At 34.0% G+C, this 18,615-nt stretch overlaps 1 protein-coding gene across 7 annotated transcripts in view; it reads right to left on the minus strand.

Moving 5' to 3' along the window:
- Window positions 1–18,615, minus strand: part of ZNF638 (zinc finger protein 638) — a 138,125-nt gene that overhangs the window by 21,555 nt on the left and 97,955 nt on the right. For 6 of the 7 annotated variants that reach the window (XM_075556987.1, XM_075556985.1, XM_075556992.1 and 3 more), the window contains 10 exons: window positions 15,142–15,189; window positions 13,692–13,763; window positions 11,324–11,410; window positions 10,777–10,820; window positions 9,970–10,101; window positions 8,988–9,116; window positions 7,164–7,205; window positions 5,732–5,866; window positions 4,425–4,550; window positions 1,600–1,637 (listed from right to left, as the gene is read on the minus strand). In XM_075556987.1, the coding sequence (XP_075413102.1) occupies window positions 1,600–1,637; window positions 4,425–4,550; window positions 5,732–5,866; window positions 7,164–7,205; window positions 8,988–9,116; window positions 9,970–10,101; window positions 10,777–10,820; window positions 11,324–11,410; window positions 13,692–13,763; window positions 15,142–15,189 (853 nt within the window). The remainder of the gene's footprint in view (window positions 1–1,599; window positions 1,638–4,424; window positions 4,551–5,731; window positions 5,867–7,163; window positions 7,206–8,987; window positions 9,117–9,969; window positions 10,102–10,776; window positions 10,821–11,323; window positions 11,411–13,691; window positions 13,764–15,141; window positions 15,190–18,615) is intronic. The other variant, XM_075556986.1, reaches the window with a different exon arrangement.

The following is an 18,615-nucleotide window of genomic DNA, read 5'->3' on the forward strand; positions in this document are numbered from 1 at the left end:
AAAGTGCTTTAAAGACACTTAATATTTTTTCAAGATCTGTTTACTGCAAAAGAAATGTGAAATATCTTGACCATAACCCATCATCTTTTCCCATGAATGTCATAACTTGGGGGGGGGGGAGAAGTATATAAATAAGAAACGACTACTTCTAGAAAATTTCAATTTTATATTATTTGAGATAACTACCTTCAAACTCATAAAGAAATGTCTTTCTCAGAATCAGCCCTGGTGGTACCGTGGTTGCTAACCACAAAATAGGTGGTTCAAACCCACCAGTTGCTCCTAAGGAGAAAGATGAGATTGTCTGCTCCCATTAAGACTTACTACCTCAGGAAAAAAAAAAAACTATTTACTACCTCAGAAACCTCATGGAGCAAATTCTACTCTGTCCTATAGATTTACTATGAGTCAGCATTGACTGGATGCCAATGGGCAGGTTTTCATTTTAGGAGAAAAGATTAACTAGTCAAGGAGGGTGACTAAAGTATAGGTAAGTTATCCTTATAAACTTGAAAAGAAATCTTATCAAATGAAATCTATACAAAGGATTTTTTGTGTGTGTGGAAAAGCCTGTTACTTACTAGTAACAGTTACTATGGTGAAACTCCAGGTCTATCTGCACTACTACATCATTATGCAGTAATTAGGCCTTTGTGGGATTTTGTCCCAAACAGTGCTAGTGGCATTACTTTTGAAACAGGTGGATATAATTATATAATGATGTTTCATTTGGAAAAGTTTCTTGATACACACAGCCAGCATGCTGCTTAAAGTTATCAATACATTTTATTTTATTATTTTTTGTTGCTGTTGTTACCAATATATTTTAATGTTTTCACAGCCAGCTTTATCATGTAAAAAACCTTATTTGGTAGAAATCACTGAAAAGAAAACTCCATAAGACTGTTTTCAGTAATCCTAAAGTTAAGATAATGCATCACGTAGCATTTTCTTTATTAGATTGTTTCAAAGCCTCAAGCCCCTATGGAAGAAACATTAAGTTATATGGTTGAATCACAGTATAATGAAGGGAAAAGAAACAATCTCAATGATTGATGAGCAGTGTAGATTGGGGGGGGGGGGAGTTGCCAAACAAGTTTCTAAGCCATTAGTTTTAGACGTTAACAAACAGGTTATCATCCTCTTAAAATACAAAACAATATACATGATTCTTTTAATGCTAACTCCTTCACTTCACTACAGTTGATTTTTAAAATATTAAAATATACACTAAACAGTAAGCTAAAATTCCCTGAAAGGAAGTTAGTTAACTCCTGCTTTTATAAGCAGAGACAGAAAATATACACTAAAGGTTCTTGCTTGCTTGCTAGCCTAATTTTAAATTTCTCTAATTCAATACACTGGGGGTTAACAAACCAGTTAAAACATTTTTAGCAAAAGACATTTTTATATCAGCAACACAACAAAAATAAAAGTCCCAGTTACGTATTTAATTGAAAGGAGTTACACATTGTCTTTCTTAATAAGTAGTAAATGCGTGAATGAGACGGAAAGTACCCGGTAACAGGTTGATACATATACAGAATGAACATACACGTGAGACAGGAACTTTTCACTGCACACTTAAGAGCAACATACCTTTCTTTTCCTTGTTCTGAGTCTCTCCCACCTTGAGCCTGTAATGTAATTCCACATTTTATTAAAGGTTATTATAATGGATTTAAAATATTTAACCCATCAATGTGATCTTTTCAGTTCTTAAAAGATAAGCTAAAAATAAGGATACATCTTAAAAGTAGATGAAGACTGTTTTTTTAAATATATGTATCATTTTATTGGGGGCTAAGGCTTTTTTTACTGTAGACATAGATTATTAGTTTCTATAGCTTATCTAAATAGATTAAGTCTAATGCAGGTTGTGTAGAGTAATTGCCATATAGTAATTAATGAGAAATACTTTTATTTAATGTTGATATAAATAATAACTACTTTTTCAAATGTTAAAAGTTGGGAAAATAGCACCTTTAGCTTGAAGAACATTTTAAAAACCTTTGTTTATAAAGAGAAGCCAATAAACCTAAAAAACGCTCCACTCAACATACCTAGATGCACCAAAGCAGAAAACAAATCCTTTTAACCTCCCTGGTGGTCTAATGATGTCAGTAATTTTTGGTACATTGTTTTGCATAAAATTTGTTGTTTTATATTGTAGGCCTGCCTGTAATTCTTAAGAAATTACTCATTTTAATATCTCTAGTAGACATCCCAGGTGTGATAAACTTCTTCTGACAGTTAACATTTACCCCAAGCCACATTCCGGATTACTGCCAGGGAGGTTAAATGTTATCTAAAGCTCCAAGAAGGCTATGTCCCAGGGCCCAAAATGCTTTATTATTAAACACTGTTCCGTGCACAGGGGATTAGCCGACTAAGTAGAACTCTCCCAAAGTGATGTCCTTAAAGAGCTTATACATAAGTTTAGCTGGAGGATTTTTCTGACAATCATGCTTCTGGGTTGAGAATTGTCATTCTAGAAAGGTTCTGCCTGATTAAAAGCTGCAAATTGTACAACCCAAATGAGTATTAAACTGACAGTAAATTCCTGGTGTGGGCGATGTATATCTTCTCTACTAAAACACGAGCTGCTGTTAAGGACTGGGACACTAATGCCTGTTTATCATTATATCCCCCAAGGTGTAAAATACTGACATAAAAATAGAATCAGAAAAACACTGGTTTAATATATTAATGAATGAATGCCACAGCTGTCAGGACAAAACACAACAACAAAGAATTCTTTCGATCAGACTTCTCAGCAATGGTTGCTAAGAGAAAAATAACCTGAGCCTATCAATGAAGTATATATAAGCAAAATAGTTATTTTGTTTAAAGTGCAAGGATTCAATTTAACTATAGGACTAGAACTAAAAAAAAAATTACATGTGAAAGTAGCACTACAAACAACAAAAAAATGGAGTTGTGAAAAACAGGGTAGACAATATAAGCTTCTTAACTAACCATTTTAAAAAGTAGAAAACATTCTCATTCTCTAGTATAATAGCTACCTGCCTCTTCTGTGTAATTTGCTTAATGGGCTTAACAGAGACTACGGGACATGATCAAGTTCACACAGCTAATCAGTTATGGAACTAGCTAGGTCTTCTCACAATAAACCAAATCCATTAACTTATTTATTAAGCAGTAAGAACAGTTTTGAGTCCGATCTTGGGAAGTGCCAATTCAGACACATGGTTTTTATATAACTGACACCTACATAGCCTATATAGAGTAACATTTTAAGAAATACCAAAGACATAAACTTTTAAGAATACAATGTAATGCTGAAAGCAAAACTAAAACCTTCTTAAATTCCTTCTGTAATTATAAGTTAAACAAATTATTTAAATTTGTATTAAATTGGTACTCATAATGGTCCATTTACTTTAGGTGCTCTATTTTGGATTTAAATAGTGGAATTTTCTATTTTTGAATCCATGAGAGAATTTTTGTCAGATTAACAAAAAAATTATAATGGTATTACATGCAAAGCTCCATCACTGAGATACACTAACAATACAAGAGAAAGTACCACAGCTTGAATTTAACTCCTCCCAAAGCGACAGTTCTCCTGGGTGTATAAACCAAGAACCTGTAAAACCTGATTTCTTAAAAAGAGCGTGTAATAAATACAGTAGGAACCAAATTACTCTAAGTAGCTTCTTCTGCATGCCAGAAACAATCATGGTACACTCAACAATTCACTCCAGTAGTTTTTGAATTAGTCCAGCTTTTCAAAACTAACCTTATCAGTGAGACACACTTATATTGTCCATGGAACAGTGGTAAAATTTGCCCTTTCCAAGCAAGAGACCTGGGTGTGACTGGTGGCCAATACAGCTCAAGGACAGTTACCACCCTGTCAGTGGAGGTGGAGGTGTTGCTATGGTGCCGATCAGGCTTTTTAACAGGGCTCCCAGATGAAAATCACAGTGACTCCATACAACAGAGAAGACCATGTCCCTGTGAGTTTTCAAGACTGTAATTCTTTATGGAAGCAAAAAGCCTGGTCCTTCTCCTAAGGAGCTGACTAGTGATTTCAAACTGCTAAGAACAATGCGTAACCACTATGCCACAGAATTGTTCAATGGCAGTGACTCCATGCTAAAAATGACCAGGAAGAAAAGGCCTGGCAATCTGTCTGAAAATCAGCCGTTGAACACTTTATGGGCACAAAGGCCAAGTTGAAAACCGCCATGAACTTGGAACAGGGCCTGAAGGTGTTTTGTTCTACTGTTCATGGGGTCATGATGAATAGGGCCAATTTGATGGCAGTTGCGCACAGTTAAATTGCCCTCACGGTACACCTCTGCTTTAAAAAAAACAAAACAAAAACAAAACATTACACTTCGAACATTTTCTAAAAGTACAAAAGTGGAATTAAAACTAACGATAATAAAACCTACCTCAGTTGAGTTGATCTTTGGAGATAACGTGCAGGTCAACACATAATCACCTATGTTCTGTGGATTCTGTTTCAGGAAGTTGTACATTGATTGAGCAGACTCAGGACTATCTAACTGAAGAATTGCCTTTGGAGAAGGAATAAAGGGTCAATTTTTTCCCTTTCAATCTAAAAAAATGTGATCACAAAAGGTTAATCCCTATGTCAAAGTCAACAAAAAAAACAAGAAATAAAGAGAGTGATAATTAAAAAATAATAAATCTACAGGATAGGCACAGAATTCCTATGTGCTATCTGTGATCTTCTTTGACCATCCCATGAAACACAACTTCTAATGTAATAAATGGACTACATGAATCAGTAAGGGACGTAACAAAGACACTAGTAACTAGCTGAAGGTCAACTAGGGATTTCTGCGCATTAAGTCAGTATTTTCTGAAGACGAACTCTTTCCTAAGATTACCCTATAGGGGTTAACTGGGAAGGACGGTTTGGTGATCTACTTCTGAAGAGTCAGGCACTAAAAAGCACAAAGCTTCACTCTGACACACATGGGGTTGTTGTCATGAATTAAAACCAACTCAGCAGCAGCTAATAAACACTGCTAGCTACAAAACTAAATCCAACTTTACAGAGATTCAATAAAATTGAATTTGAATGTATTATACATAAAATAAATACTAAATGCAGAAATCCTAAACACCAAAAATATATTATCAAGTCACTACCAACTCATAATGACTAATTCTACAGACAACCTCATCTTTCTTCCTCTAAGTGGCTGGAGATGGCTAGTGAATAAAACAGACGAGTAAGTCTTAGATCTTTTAAAGGAAAGAAGCAAAACCATGAACTTGAGAAATGGTTATTTTATTATTCTTTCCATGTAACTAAACAAAGTTAATTTGCTTTATAGCTAAAAGGGACTTTAGAAAATACCTAACAATACTCTTTCTTATAAATAATTGGTTAAAGTCACCTGACTGAGGCAAGGTAACAAAAGTAACTAAGAAATATGGGGCTTAAGGTCTGAACTTCCCAGTTAGATAATGTGTTATACTGAATTGTCTTTCTTATTTAGATGAGTCTTATTTGGTCTTAAAAACTAGGACTTCTGAAGACAAAGACATCACCTCATCTTTCTTGTCAGAGTTCAGGGGGAAAATTCTGTTCCATTATAACTGTGCTAAACAAGTTGAAAAAAGTTTATAAATTCTACCGCTCAGAAGTTAAATTGAAAATTGCAAACCATACAAATACACAACTCAGCTACAGATTCACTAGAGAATACAACTTAGACCTTGTTACCTTGTTTTTATTATTCATGAATATGTGGTTATCCACTTTTCCAAACTGAAGGCCAATACAAAGTACACATTGAAGTCCATCTTCTGGTAAGTTATCAAGATGTACAAATCGATCGTAACTTTTTTCTACATTCACCTATATATTTTAAAGAGACGCATAAAACAAGAAAAAGTTATAGAATCACACAATAAAAAACAGATAGATTATAAGCTACATGGAAGGACACCAGCCTGTGCGCTCATGAGGTATCGACAGAAGCAAGTAACAGGCAACAAAGACCAAAAACAAAACAAAACAAAAACGTACTGTTGAGAATGAGGCGGATCAGAGCAGAGACCCAAAACCCACCTCTAGACAAGAGGACATCCCCTCACAGAAGGATCACAAGGAAGGGATGAGTCAACCAGGGAACAATATAGCACCGATGAAACACATAATATTCCTCTGGTTCTGGGGGGAGTGGGAAGGGAGGGGAAAAATGAGGAACTGATGCCAGAGGCTTAAGTGGAGAGCAAATGTTTTGAGAATGATGAGGACAATGAATGTACAAATGTGCTTTACACAATTGATGTATGTATGGATTGTGGTAAGAGTTGTAAGAGCCCCTAATAAAACAATTTTTAAAAATTCCTTTGGTTCTTTGAGGCTTCTTTACCCACCACTATTATGACTCCAACCCTGCCTTCCAGTTCTTAGTACACCGGAGCATGCACCCGGCTGGGTATGGGTAAGAGCTCACCATCCGCGGAATCCAAGTCAGATAAGCCCCTCAAAGAACAGAAATGTAGTAGCGATACCAAGAGGGTAAGAGGAAGATGGCTGGTAGATGGCAGGAAGGGGGAACCGATCCCAATGATCAATGCATACCCAGGCCCATGCAGGGGAATGAACAACAGAAACATGGGTGAAGGGAGACAGTGGCCGATATAAGATATGAAAACACAGAGCACAGAGAAGCTGATACCAAAGGCTCAAATAAAAATATTTAGAAAATGGGGATGGCAACATATGTACAAATAAACAGATTAACAATAACTTCATTATCTCAGGTCTCCCGAAATGAAGAAAATGACTGTGTGGATTAAAGACAGGGGGTGAAAAAAATAAAATAAAGACAATGGGGGGAGGGGTGCTTAAACTACAATAGGCATAATCTTTATACTCAAGTAACATAATATGTAGCCCAAATATCCTCAAACAAGGTATTGGTTTATTTGACCATTTAATATACACTCCAATATTGATTAAAATTCTGGGAGAGACATTCACCTTAGAGACTAATACTACATTTCCTATTTATCCTCATTATGAGGACTCATCTGGTATTCCCATCATCTTATAATCTCAATCTGTATTACAACAAAAGCAAACCAATAAAAATATTTTATATAAGCAAATAGACAACAAAAAACTATTTTAATACACAACTTACCTCTGGGTCATTTTCTTTAATTAAAGTTGTAAATACAGCTTCCTGAAAAAGCAAAAACAAAGGTTGACCTTGTAAAACATTTTCATTCTTATATTTTAATTAGTTAAGATTTATAGTAAGCATCCAAATAGGTATTTATTTCATAAAGTGAGAAGGAAAGTATCATCTCTTCTTCCAATTTTTACCACATCCTATGTAATCCATGTTTACCCTACACGTAACACACCTTAATTCTTCCTCCTTCCCCAAGTACATTAAGATTAATGTGGTAGTGCCACTTGGGAAACATTCAAATTCAAAATAAGGAAGAACTTTTAATTTTAAAGATAATCATTTAAATGGTCAAACAGAAGACTAGCTAAGCAAAGCAGGGGCAAGGAAGAGCAAAGAGGCAGGCTAGTCGACTATAAAGTGATTTAAGATCTACTGAATTATAGAGTAAGCCAATGATGTGAACGCTCGCACAGAAAAGGAATTTGGAAACTGCAATGGTTGACCCCTAAAAGTTTTTCGTTAATACAGATGTGTATAATACCACCGTAGCAATTAGGTCTCATTAATCTTCAAGGCAAGGCCTTTTCAAATTACATCAATTCCCTCATTGCTCTAGAACATTACCTACTGGTTGCATGCCTCAGAGGGACACTGCAGAGTTCTAAATACCATTATTTTGAATGTGAATAGCTTTAATTTTATGTCAGTTTCATAGCTGTGTAAAGGAAGGGTTTGATGGGGACAAAAGGGAAAGGGGGGGATTGGATTTTACTTCAATAGCCTTCAAGTTTTATTAATCTGTAAAGATACTTTATTGCAATTTTGCTGGAAGTTTACATAGCAAATTAACGTTCTATTCATATATATTTTGTTTTGTGGCGTCAACCGCTATTTCAATGTTTCTAGCTTGGGCAACAGAAAAAAAGAGATTCAGAGTACATATGAAGGAGCTTCAAAAAATGTGATGGAAAAATGGAATTAAAAGATAATGGAACTTTCCCATGAAATTTTAAAAAGTCTGTTCTCTGAAAACTGTTTTCAGCTTCTTTTCTATCCAAACAGACATGAGTAGTAAGTGACTCTCAAACTGGAAAGGCAGACTGTGAGAAGGCAGGGAGCAGCACCCTCCGTCTATGAAGTGAATGTCAGGTTTTAAAACACGGCTGCCACTTGGGACCAAGGGATATCTGCAGTAGAAAAAAAAACTTGTAGAATATTTAACTATGTGTTAATGGTCATTGTTTATGTGGTTTACTTCTTCATAACTGTATGAATATCCTATGAGGCAAATAATACTCTATTTTACAGATGAAGAAGCAAAAACTCAAAAAAGGATAACCTTGTCAGGGTCATAAAGCTGGTAACTAAGGAAGAGCCCAGCTGTTGGCTCTCTAGAGCTAATGCTTTTAAATCAAGGCTTGGTACTAGAAAAAGGTCAAAGAAAGTTTCAACAGGGTTTGGAGATGGAACTAGATTATTATTTTTTTTAACAAATAATGGCCCGGAAGATTTAGCAAAACTATATATAAAAAATAAAGGGTATTTTATTGTAATCAAGAACAAAAGAAAAGGAAAAAAGATAAAGGATCATCAAGCAGAATGAGGGACTGGGGGAGAAGGTGGGTACAAGAGTGGAAATGGGCTAAAAGGGTGACAATGTCAAGGAGTCCATAAAGAAAAAGAATGTTTGAAACTGATTGAGGTAGTCAACTGTACATTCTATCTGACTGGATTTAAATTTGGAATATGTACTGAACCCTAACTAGTAATAATTAAAAAAAAGAAATTTGATGATCTTACAGTAAACATGACAGAAAATTTATCACTTACCTCATCTTTTAGATTTATGTTTTCAGTAACCATACTTATTGAGAGTTGAGTCCCATCCAGTGATATTGGGAAACAGGTATAAAACTTGACCATAGAATCTCCAGATTTTTTACTTACTTCTATATATGCCTTTTAAAGTAAAAATTGTAATTAAAAAATTCTTTAACTTACTTTTTCTTTTAAAAACATTTAACACTCAGTGCAAGTAAATGAACAATGGGGCATCTTCATATTTTAAAAATAAATTATTATTACTGTCTTTCTACACATTATAATTCACATTTTGGTAAATAGTTTTGATAAAGGTGCCATTGCCTTTATTTAAATTCGTTCCTCCTTTCCACCTTTAAATTAGCTTTGCCAGGGGCTCAGGTGAAGAGCAAATGTCTTGAGAATGATGAGGGCAATGAATCTACAAACGTGCTTTACACAATTGACGTATGTATGGGATTGTAATAAGAGTTGTATGAGCCCCTAATAAAATGATTTAAAAAATTATCTTTTGTGGGTTGACTATTAAAATAAAGATCATCATATGGTTTTAAAAGTAAAAAATTATGTACTTATTACAGAAAACACAGGACAAACAGATAAACACAGGTTGTTCTAAAGTAGTGTGGACATAATATGTCTGAGCTTCAAAATGAACAGAAATACTAGTTAATACTATACAAAAAAAACTGTAGTTTGATAAGGCAATTCTAAAACTGCTTTAAATACACTACAGATATTAAACATTTTCTATGGAACAAAATAATCGGAGAAAAATTTAAGGTAGTGAATTATTTCTCCTACTCATCAAATTTTGTCTGATTAAAGAACAACACCATAAAGGGTATGTGTTTTCTATTGTTTAAGTCCCTTAGCATAAAGCAGTTTACTTTTACATGTAGCTTTTAAACTCTACTTTTGTGAATCTACTGTTGGTTTTCTCCCCCCACACTGTGACCAGGTAACATGAAGTTTTATCATCAATCCTTACCTTTTTATGAGATGATAAAAGCAAAATATCATTCAAACCACCAAATGGTTTTGCTAGGTTATAAATGTCTTCAATAGAATATCCTTTCAGAGGCAAATTAGACACAAGGACCACACACATTTCCTCTGTTTCCTATTACAAAAGAGATCAAATGAATGAACTTTTCTTAGCTACTATTTATTATACAAGGGAGTTTCAAAATGTTTGTGGAAAAATTCCAGTATCTTTTAATTCCTTTTCCGGCAAATTTTTAAAATCCCCCCTTATATTCACTTAAATTGCATCTAATGCTATTACATTTCAGAAGCTAGATTGAAACTCAAAGCATAAACAAAATCCTTATGGTTGGAACATGAATAAACTTAAATTCCATAAAACATGACATTTTAATATTTCATATTAATAACAGATATAAGCACAAGAAGGTAATAAATCTTATACCATTCATATACAATTGCAACCCTGTTCTTCTACAAGAACTAGTATTCTAAATATTAAAATATCCCCCACATACCTCTGACAATAGCAAAGATTACTCTTTTGTTGTTTTGACATGCTAGTAGTACTGACCCAAACCCATTTTTATGATATGTGGATCCACAAGAGCATGCACATTTATTGATAATCTATTCTTAAAATTTGTCACTCTGCTCTTCAAGGTTTTTGAGCTGAAATCATAACCACTAAGCTTTTGTATCATGCCAAAACACCTTTTCTTACAAGAATATGCTTAATTTGTAGTAATACAAGTATGTAATGATGAAAATGTTTAAGGTTCAAAAAAGTAATTAAAATAGAAAAACTGACCTTACTAACTGGTTCTTGGTTTTCTGTAGCCCCCGAAGCAGCTGCTTAAGATATAAAATAACATTTCGAAAATAAATAACTATAATAACATTTCATGTAGACATATTTCACTTATACATGACCTCAGCACTGCAATATACATGTGTACACACGAGTGACAACACAACTATTTACCTGTTTCCTTACATTTTTCTTTCTGCTCAAAAACATCTAAGGACAAAAATAAATTTCTCAACCTATGTGAAACCATTTCTTTAACATTCTTTTTTATGAGCTTGGCTTCCATGCCTGTTTTTATATCAAATTTTTCTGCATGAAATAGTTTTTTTAAGCATAGTATTAAAGTGCACTAAGACAAAGTTGGTTTAGTTTATCACTATAGGTCTCTTTCTTAGGCTGACCTTACTTAAACCAATATATAGCCAAAACAAGTTTCTCTTGGAACAAAACAATTCCTTTGGCTATTTCTAAAGCAATGATTTTAAAACACTTCAAATGTCCAGTCAAGAGGGAAAGAACATAGAGAACAGCAGCATTTCAAGCTTACCTGGTAGAGTCATAGGCTTGCTGGACTCTTTGTTTTTGACACCGATAGCCTTTTTTACTTCTAGAGACTTCTTTCCACTAGATTTTGCTTTCAAAATAGAATTGTACGATTATCCCAGAGGTCTCATCAATCATTTAGCATGTTTCATACTAATAAATAATTCAACTTCATTAATAAAGTAGTTTTCCATATATTCAGTTTCTATTTACTTTCACTAATATTTACCAAAAGATTAAAATGCACATTTAAACTGATACAATTTTAATAGATAGCTATTTTTTTAAGTTAGTCACAACTTTAACCCTCATGCGATAGTAACACCATAATCATATGCAAAAATTCATATTCTGAAATTTCTGAAAAGGTTGCTTTAAATCATAATTGTACGGAAAATACATTATTAATAAAGATGTCATGCTAGTTTCAAAATGCTACATTAATTTTAAACGGTGTTACACTTCTTTAAGGACAAAATACAGTTTTATAACATGGAAAAATCTTTTTGAATAAAATTTAAAAACATTAAGAATTCCACAAGCTAGAGAAGGGAAAAGGAATAGAGAAAAAGATTACAAGCAATCTGAGGAACAAAATGGCAGAGTGGCCTATGTGTGTCCAACTATCAAGTGTTTTCTGCCAAAACGCCCAAGAATGTGCTTTCAATGGCAATGCAAGACCAAATTGCGTACCCCTTTCCCAATAAAGTTCTACACATGCCAAGTCTTAAGTATCAAAGAATTATCTAAATTCTTAAACATTTTATAGATGCTACAAATGATTAAGCAATAAAAAATTTGAATTTAAAACTTATTTTGGTCATTATTTTCTTTAAGGTAAAATTTAGTCACTTTTGAACTTATTTCTATCCAGTCCTTGGGACCTCGCTGTTTACTATAAATTGCTGGGAACTTTTCACCCTATTTTTTGAGGCATACAAAGTCCTTCAGGGACACCCCAGATAGATTCAATGTGGAAACGCCACTAAGTGAACTGGGATTTACCTCAAACTCACCTGTAGCAGACTTAAAAAACCAACAAGCTTCCCTGGACTTAAAAGGCTGAAACGCCCTAATATGAAGAGCAGCAGATGAATGCTATCCCAAGGTTGCAGAATTGGTGGTCGTTGGCCTTTGGTTTGGATCTGTTGTTTTGAAAGTGCCCAGGCAATGGTGGCCCGGAACTACCATTTATTTACTGTCCTAATGCATTCCTTGCTTTCCTATAACATATATTAACCTGGTAGACGTGGCTCTACCGTTGGGAATGAGTCCTTAAATTTTTCCTTTATCGCCAACTCACAGTGCTCATTTAAATAGTGCCAAATCATGCATTTACTCTGTACAAGTCAACAACTCAGGTGTTGAGGTCTGAAAAGTCGGTCTATATATGTAATTTCCTTTTCTCAAAGCGTATTAGGTTCTATACTATTGGGAAAATTAATGAAATTATCAATAAAATTATCTTACACCCCGGAGTATAAGTTGATGAGTTATAATGTTTCTAATTATGAAACTGATGTACCTAAAGTGAACCAGAGACATAATTTTTGTTTCCAGTTTGTATTTTGTATGGCTTTCTATAGATAAAATCCATACTGTGTAACTCAACAGAAACAGGGTTAAAAATTACCATGGGGTAATGCTTCCTCCCCACCACTATCATGACAATAATTCTATCTTACAAACCCAGCTAGACCAGAGATTGTACACTGACACAGATAAGAGCTGGAAACACAGGGAAGAATCCAGGACAGATAGATCTCTCAAGACCAATAATGAGAGTAGCGATACCAGGAGGGTCAGGGTAAGTTAGATGGAGAAAGGGGGAACCAATCACATTGATCTACATATAACCCCATCCCTAGGGAACAGACAACAGAAAAGTGGGTGAAGGGAGACATCAGTTAGTGTAAGACATGAAAAATAATAATTTATACATTATCTAAGGTTCGTGAGGGAAGGAGGGTAGCAGAGAGAAGGGGGAAAAATGAGAAGCTGATACCAAGGGCTCAAGTAGAAAGAAAATGTTTTGAAAATGATGATGGCAACAAATACACAAATGTGCTTGACACAATGTATGGATGTATGGATTGTGGTTAAGTGTTGTATCAATAAGATAATTTAAAAGCTCAAACAGAATTGCCCAAGGGGCATGGAGGGGATATTTATTGCAGGGACTAGGGTGACTACAAGAAAGGAGAATGAGTAGGTTCTGAAACTGATTGTGGTGATGATTTTTTAGAATATGACTGAACCCAAAAAAAGAATACAACTGAACAATTAAATTGCATTATATGTAAATTATAAGGCAAGAAAACTATTTTAAAAAAGAATAAAGCTAATAAAACTCTCCTTTCCTATAATCTTACCTGCTTTGGTCGAAGCTTTAGTACCTTTAGCAGCTACTGTTATCACAGACTTTACAGAACTTGACGATTTCCCTAAATCACAAAAGTTGTAGTCAAAACTGGTTTTAACTAGTATCAACAATCCCCCAAAAAAATCTCATAGAGAAGGAATACAAAAGCTACAGACTACATCTTAAACATTTTTGAGAGACTATAGGCCTTTTTATAAGTTTAGCAATGATGATAATTTCCTTAGGGAAAAATTTTGTCCTTGAATTAAAAATTCGTTTCCACATTAGAGATGCTAAAAATAATGAAAGACAAGCTAAACACACATGTGGATTTGTGAATCAATTAGAAGCACCTTTATTATCTCCAAAGATATAAAAAGAATCCCATGATGTTTTTAATGGTTCCAAAAGCCTATCTAACAGCCTCCCAGGGCATATTTTCTCGATTCCTAGTGGTATGAAGAGAATTCATGAATAGCTACACATCATGGTCAGATGCTTGACAATTACTGTGACTCATTCCTAGTGGGGTTATCTAAACAGGACTGCTTAAATGACCGAACCACATTTGTTTATAAATATCTATTACTAATATTTATTTTCTAAGACTATGCTATTTCCAAAAACTGATAATCAGAATGTGGCTGAAAAGATCACCAAGTCAAAATCCCTTCCACACAGAGACCAGTAATGGGTGATATCGCTCTGAAAATTAGGATCTGTAGCAGCTAGTAAGGTCATATTAGAAAAGAACTGTAGATCAGAAGTCAGTAAACCTAAAGTGAATCTTAAATTTAATTACTCATAAAACCTTTGATAGGCTATTAGCTAATTTTTATGTAGGCTTCTTAATTACTTAAGAAATCTAACAATACTTGTGAGAATATAAAACTTCTGAAAAGTTCAATTATCATACATACTGAAAAATTATTGATACTCATTAAAAAAAAGTCATATAGTTTAAAAATGCACCCCTTATATTAAGGATTGCAGGAGAGAGGGGAAGGACACACACTTCCTCAAACAAAAAAAATCAATCTTATAAATTGCCACTTAATTTAGTCATTTCTTGGTAAATCACAAGTTGGGTTTTTAAATTTTTTTTAAAGGCATTCCCAAGTTTTGACACACTGCAGTAAGCTGAAGGCCTCAATGATCATTTCAGATATATATTTTTTTCAGTATCTCTAAGCTATTATCACTAGTGAACTCATTTAATAATCCAATATCCTAACTAAGAAATAATTCCGTCCAATTAAAGGCAGCAAAGTATCTTACTTTCATAATTATTACCAGGAAAGAACATTACTAAAACTGATTTTTAAAATTTTTAGATGCTGTAAACTTGAGACTGATATAAACTCAGTATATAGTATTCACATGAAATTCAATACTTTTAGTATATAGTTCTTAAATAATTAAGTTAATTAATATGTCCAGAATTCTAAAAGAAAACATACCTGAAGATTTTATCACTTTGGTTGATATCTTGGTTTGTCCACCTTTTGCTAAAATAATAGGGAAAAAAATCAACTGAGTACTACACAAAAGAGAACAGGCCTGTCGTTGATTTTTGCATCATTGAGGTATTCAAGATCACTGTTCAAGGAAAAAAAAAAGCCTACAGGAACACTCCTATACACATCATTTTTATGCCCATGGAAGTATAATTGTAGGATAAATCTTATACATGGACCTGCTGAATTAAAAAAAGGACAGACTTTAACTGTAACTATTAATATCCTATTGTCCACCATAAAGGTTATACCAAATAATACTCTCATGAATAGTGTATGAGAGGATACTTCCCCATATCTGTGCCCACTATTAAATTCTTAGTCTCTGAAAAACTAAGTGGAAGTAAATATAGTTTTGAAAAAGTAAAGCAAATGTACTGCCATGAGTTTAAGAGCAAAACTATGCACTGTCCTATGTTCAAAAGTAACCTGTAGGTTTTTTTTCTGTGATCTACCTATTCATACACACAAATTATCCTTTTACTTCTTGAGATCTTTCTTACAGATTTATCAGAACTGTTTCCATTAAGAAATTTAGCTCATATAATGTGATTTTTTTTAAGCTGTGCAATTATGCAGTTAATCGTTTCCTAAATCTTTATTTCCTTGCTATTGAGAATATCCAGAGCAAAGCATGTGTCAATCCAACAATTTGTTACATACAATTCAGTGACCACATTTACATCTTCAAGTTGTAAATTACACCCTGTTCTTCTGAGTTATTCCCTCATTAACATCAACTCACTGCCCATTAAAGTTCCCATCTAGTATTTAGAGTTCCTGTTAATTGAAGAGCAAGCCCTGGTGGCTTAGTTATTATGAGCTGGGCTGCTAACCTGGAGGTCAGCAGTTCGAAATCACCAGCTGGTCCAATGGGAAAAAAAGATGAGGCTTTCTACTCCCATGAAGGGTTATGGTCACCGGAACCCATAAGAGTAGTTCTACCCTGCCCCATAGGGTCAACCTAAGTCAGAATTGACTGGATGGAAGTGAATTTGGTGTTTCTTTATGGTTGTCAATTGAATGCCATGTAGACTGTTCTTAAGAGGAAAATGCTCAAGACAGACCTTTGCACTACATTAGGGCAGACTATGATTAGGTTTTAAAATGACTTTAGAAGATTTAAAGTTTAAAGATTATCTTAGAGCAAAAGTTTCAGAGTTCACTCATGCTCCACAGCTGCAGAAAATCTAAAGTTCACAAGAATTAGACCTATCCTACATTTCCTTGCTTTTGATCAGGATTTTTCTGTGGACTTTCATTAAAAATGTTCAGTAGTAACAGCTGGGCACCATCTAATTCTGGGCTCATGGCAAAGAAAGCAGATGTTCATAAAGGGACACAGCCCACACCCTCTATTCCTGACTTCACTGTTAACGCTGATGAAGAAAGTCCAATTGGGTGACCACTTCAAGCTTACAAAACATTAGGCACTACACAATGAACTATGAGGTACAAGAGTTAAATATGGTATTAGGTCAATTAACTGAAATGTCCCTGAAAAAAAAAATCTGAGATACTGGTTAAACTTAAGCAGCCTCAACAGCTACTTTCCCTCCATTGTTACACTTGCCACAACTTTTGCTAGTTAGATTTTATATAGTCATACAGTATACTGACAGAAGTTATAATGTTCAGCAGTACAGCCCTACCTACCACTGTTAATTCTTCCTTGTTGTCCTTCCCTCCAAACCCTGGTAACCAGTAATAAATGCTGATCCCTATACATTTTCTTCTTTTTGCAAATGTTAAGTTAGGTCATATAGTATTTGTCCTTTTGTGACTCAGAATATTCTCAAAGTACAAACATACCACTGTATATATTAAAACTGTTTCTCCTACCAGCTGAACAGAATTCCCAAGAATGAGGGGGCTTCAAAGGATTCATGGAAACAAACAAAAACCAACTCATTTTTAACTGCATTATTTCCATGAACCTATATGTACATACCACATTTGTTTATCTCTTCTTCTGTTAACGGGCATTTGTTTCCACCGTTTGGCTATTGTGAATAGTGCTGAAGTACACTTTGGCATACAAGTCTCTTTTTGAATTTCTGCTCTCCAAGTTATTTGGCTACACAAGTACAAGTGCTGGGACATATGGTCACTCTATTTTTAGCTTTTTAAAGGAACTGTTACACTGCTATGTATCTACCACTGTACCATTTTGCATTCTCACAGCTATGGGTAAGATTTTCAATTTACCACAACTTTAAGTATTTGTTATTTAACTTATTTTAGCAATCTTTGTGAGAGTACAAATTAAGGTTTTGATTTGCATCCCTCTCATAGCTATCAATGATGTTGAACATTTTTTTCATGTGTTGGCCATGTAAATGGCCTCTTTGCTGTAATATAGATTTCAAAGCCTTTGCTCATTTTATGATTGGGTTGTCTCTGTTGTCAATCTTTTCTATGTATTTTATTAGATTCTTGTTTAACATATGGTTTTAAAAAGATACTCTCTTAGCTTGTAGCTTTTTCTTTTCACCTTTTGATATCAAGTGTTTGCTGAACAAAATTTCTAAATATTTATGAAGTTCCAATTTACTTATTCTTTTCTTTATTATCACATTAAATTCCCCATATTTGAAAGATAGGCCAGAAATACTTTTAAGTATTCAAATGTTTTTCTGACTGAAATTAAATTCTGTACTACTTCTTTTAGTATTTTCATAATCTTAAACATTACAATTAAGCCTTTAATCTGTAATTCATTTGGATTAGAAACACAACTTTTATAAACTGGTAGTCAGTTTTACAAAATTACCAAACTATTGTACTTCATATTTTAATACATGTTAAGTCTAGCAGTCTCATATAATTCCTTTGCTAATATTTTGGGCAATTTCTTAATTTTTTTTAACATACAATACTCTTTGACCATAAAGCAAAAAACAGTGATGATCTCTGAATGGTGCTTTCCTTAAACAACTTGAAAAATTTTAACTTTGAATAGGCAATTATTGGTCTCATAAGTAGACTGAAATGAAGATCATTTCATTTGGGGATTGAAAAGGAAAAAAACATCATTTGAAAAACAAAGGTATAAAATCTCGTCTTATAGCTCAAAAGTAAGTTTGTTAGGTGAAGAGCAACCAACCAGATGATTTTGGTTTAAAATGTTAATAAAAATTAAAATTTAGACAGTCTCATTTTTCCATATATTCCTAGCATCTTGTGTTATGGCTAATGCTTCTAATGCAGCTTGAACCTCTTCCTTTGGTGTTATTGGTTCTTGCTCATATGCTAGCTAACCTTGGAAAGTGGTGGCATATCGACGAGTTCATTTTGGTACAGTGGCTTAGTGTTATTACTATCTTCTTGGGATGTTTTCTGTATCATGAAATATTTTGCCTGTAGAATCTTTCAATATTGTAACTGAAGCTTGACTTGTTCCCTTAGTTCTTTAAT

This window comes from Tenrec ecaudatus, chromosome 8 (assembly GCF_050624435.1).
Source record: "Tenrec ecaudatus isolate mTenEca1 chromosome 8, mTenEca1.hap1, whole genome shotgun sequence".
Lineage (NCBI taxonomy): Eukaryota > Metazoa > Chordata > Mammalia > Afrosoricida > Tenrecidae > Tenrec > Tenrec ecaudatus.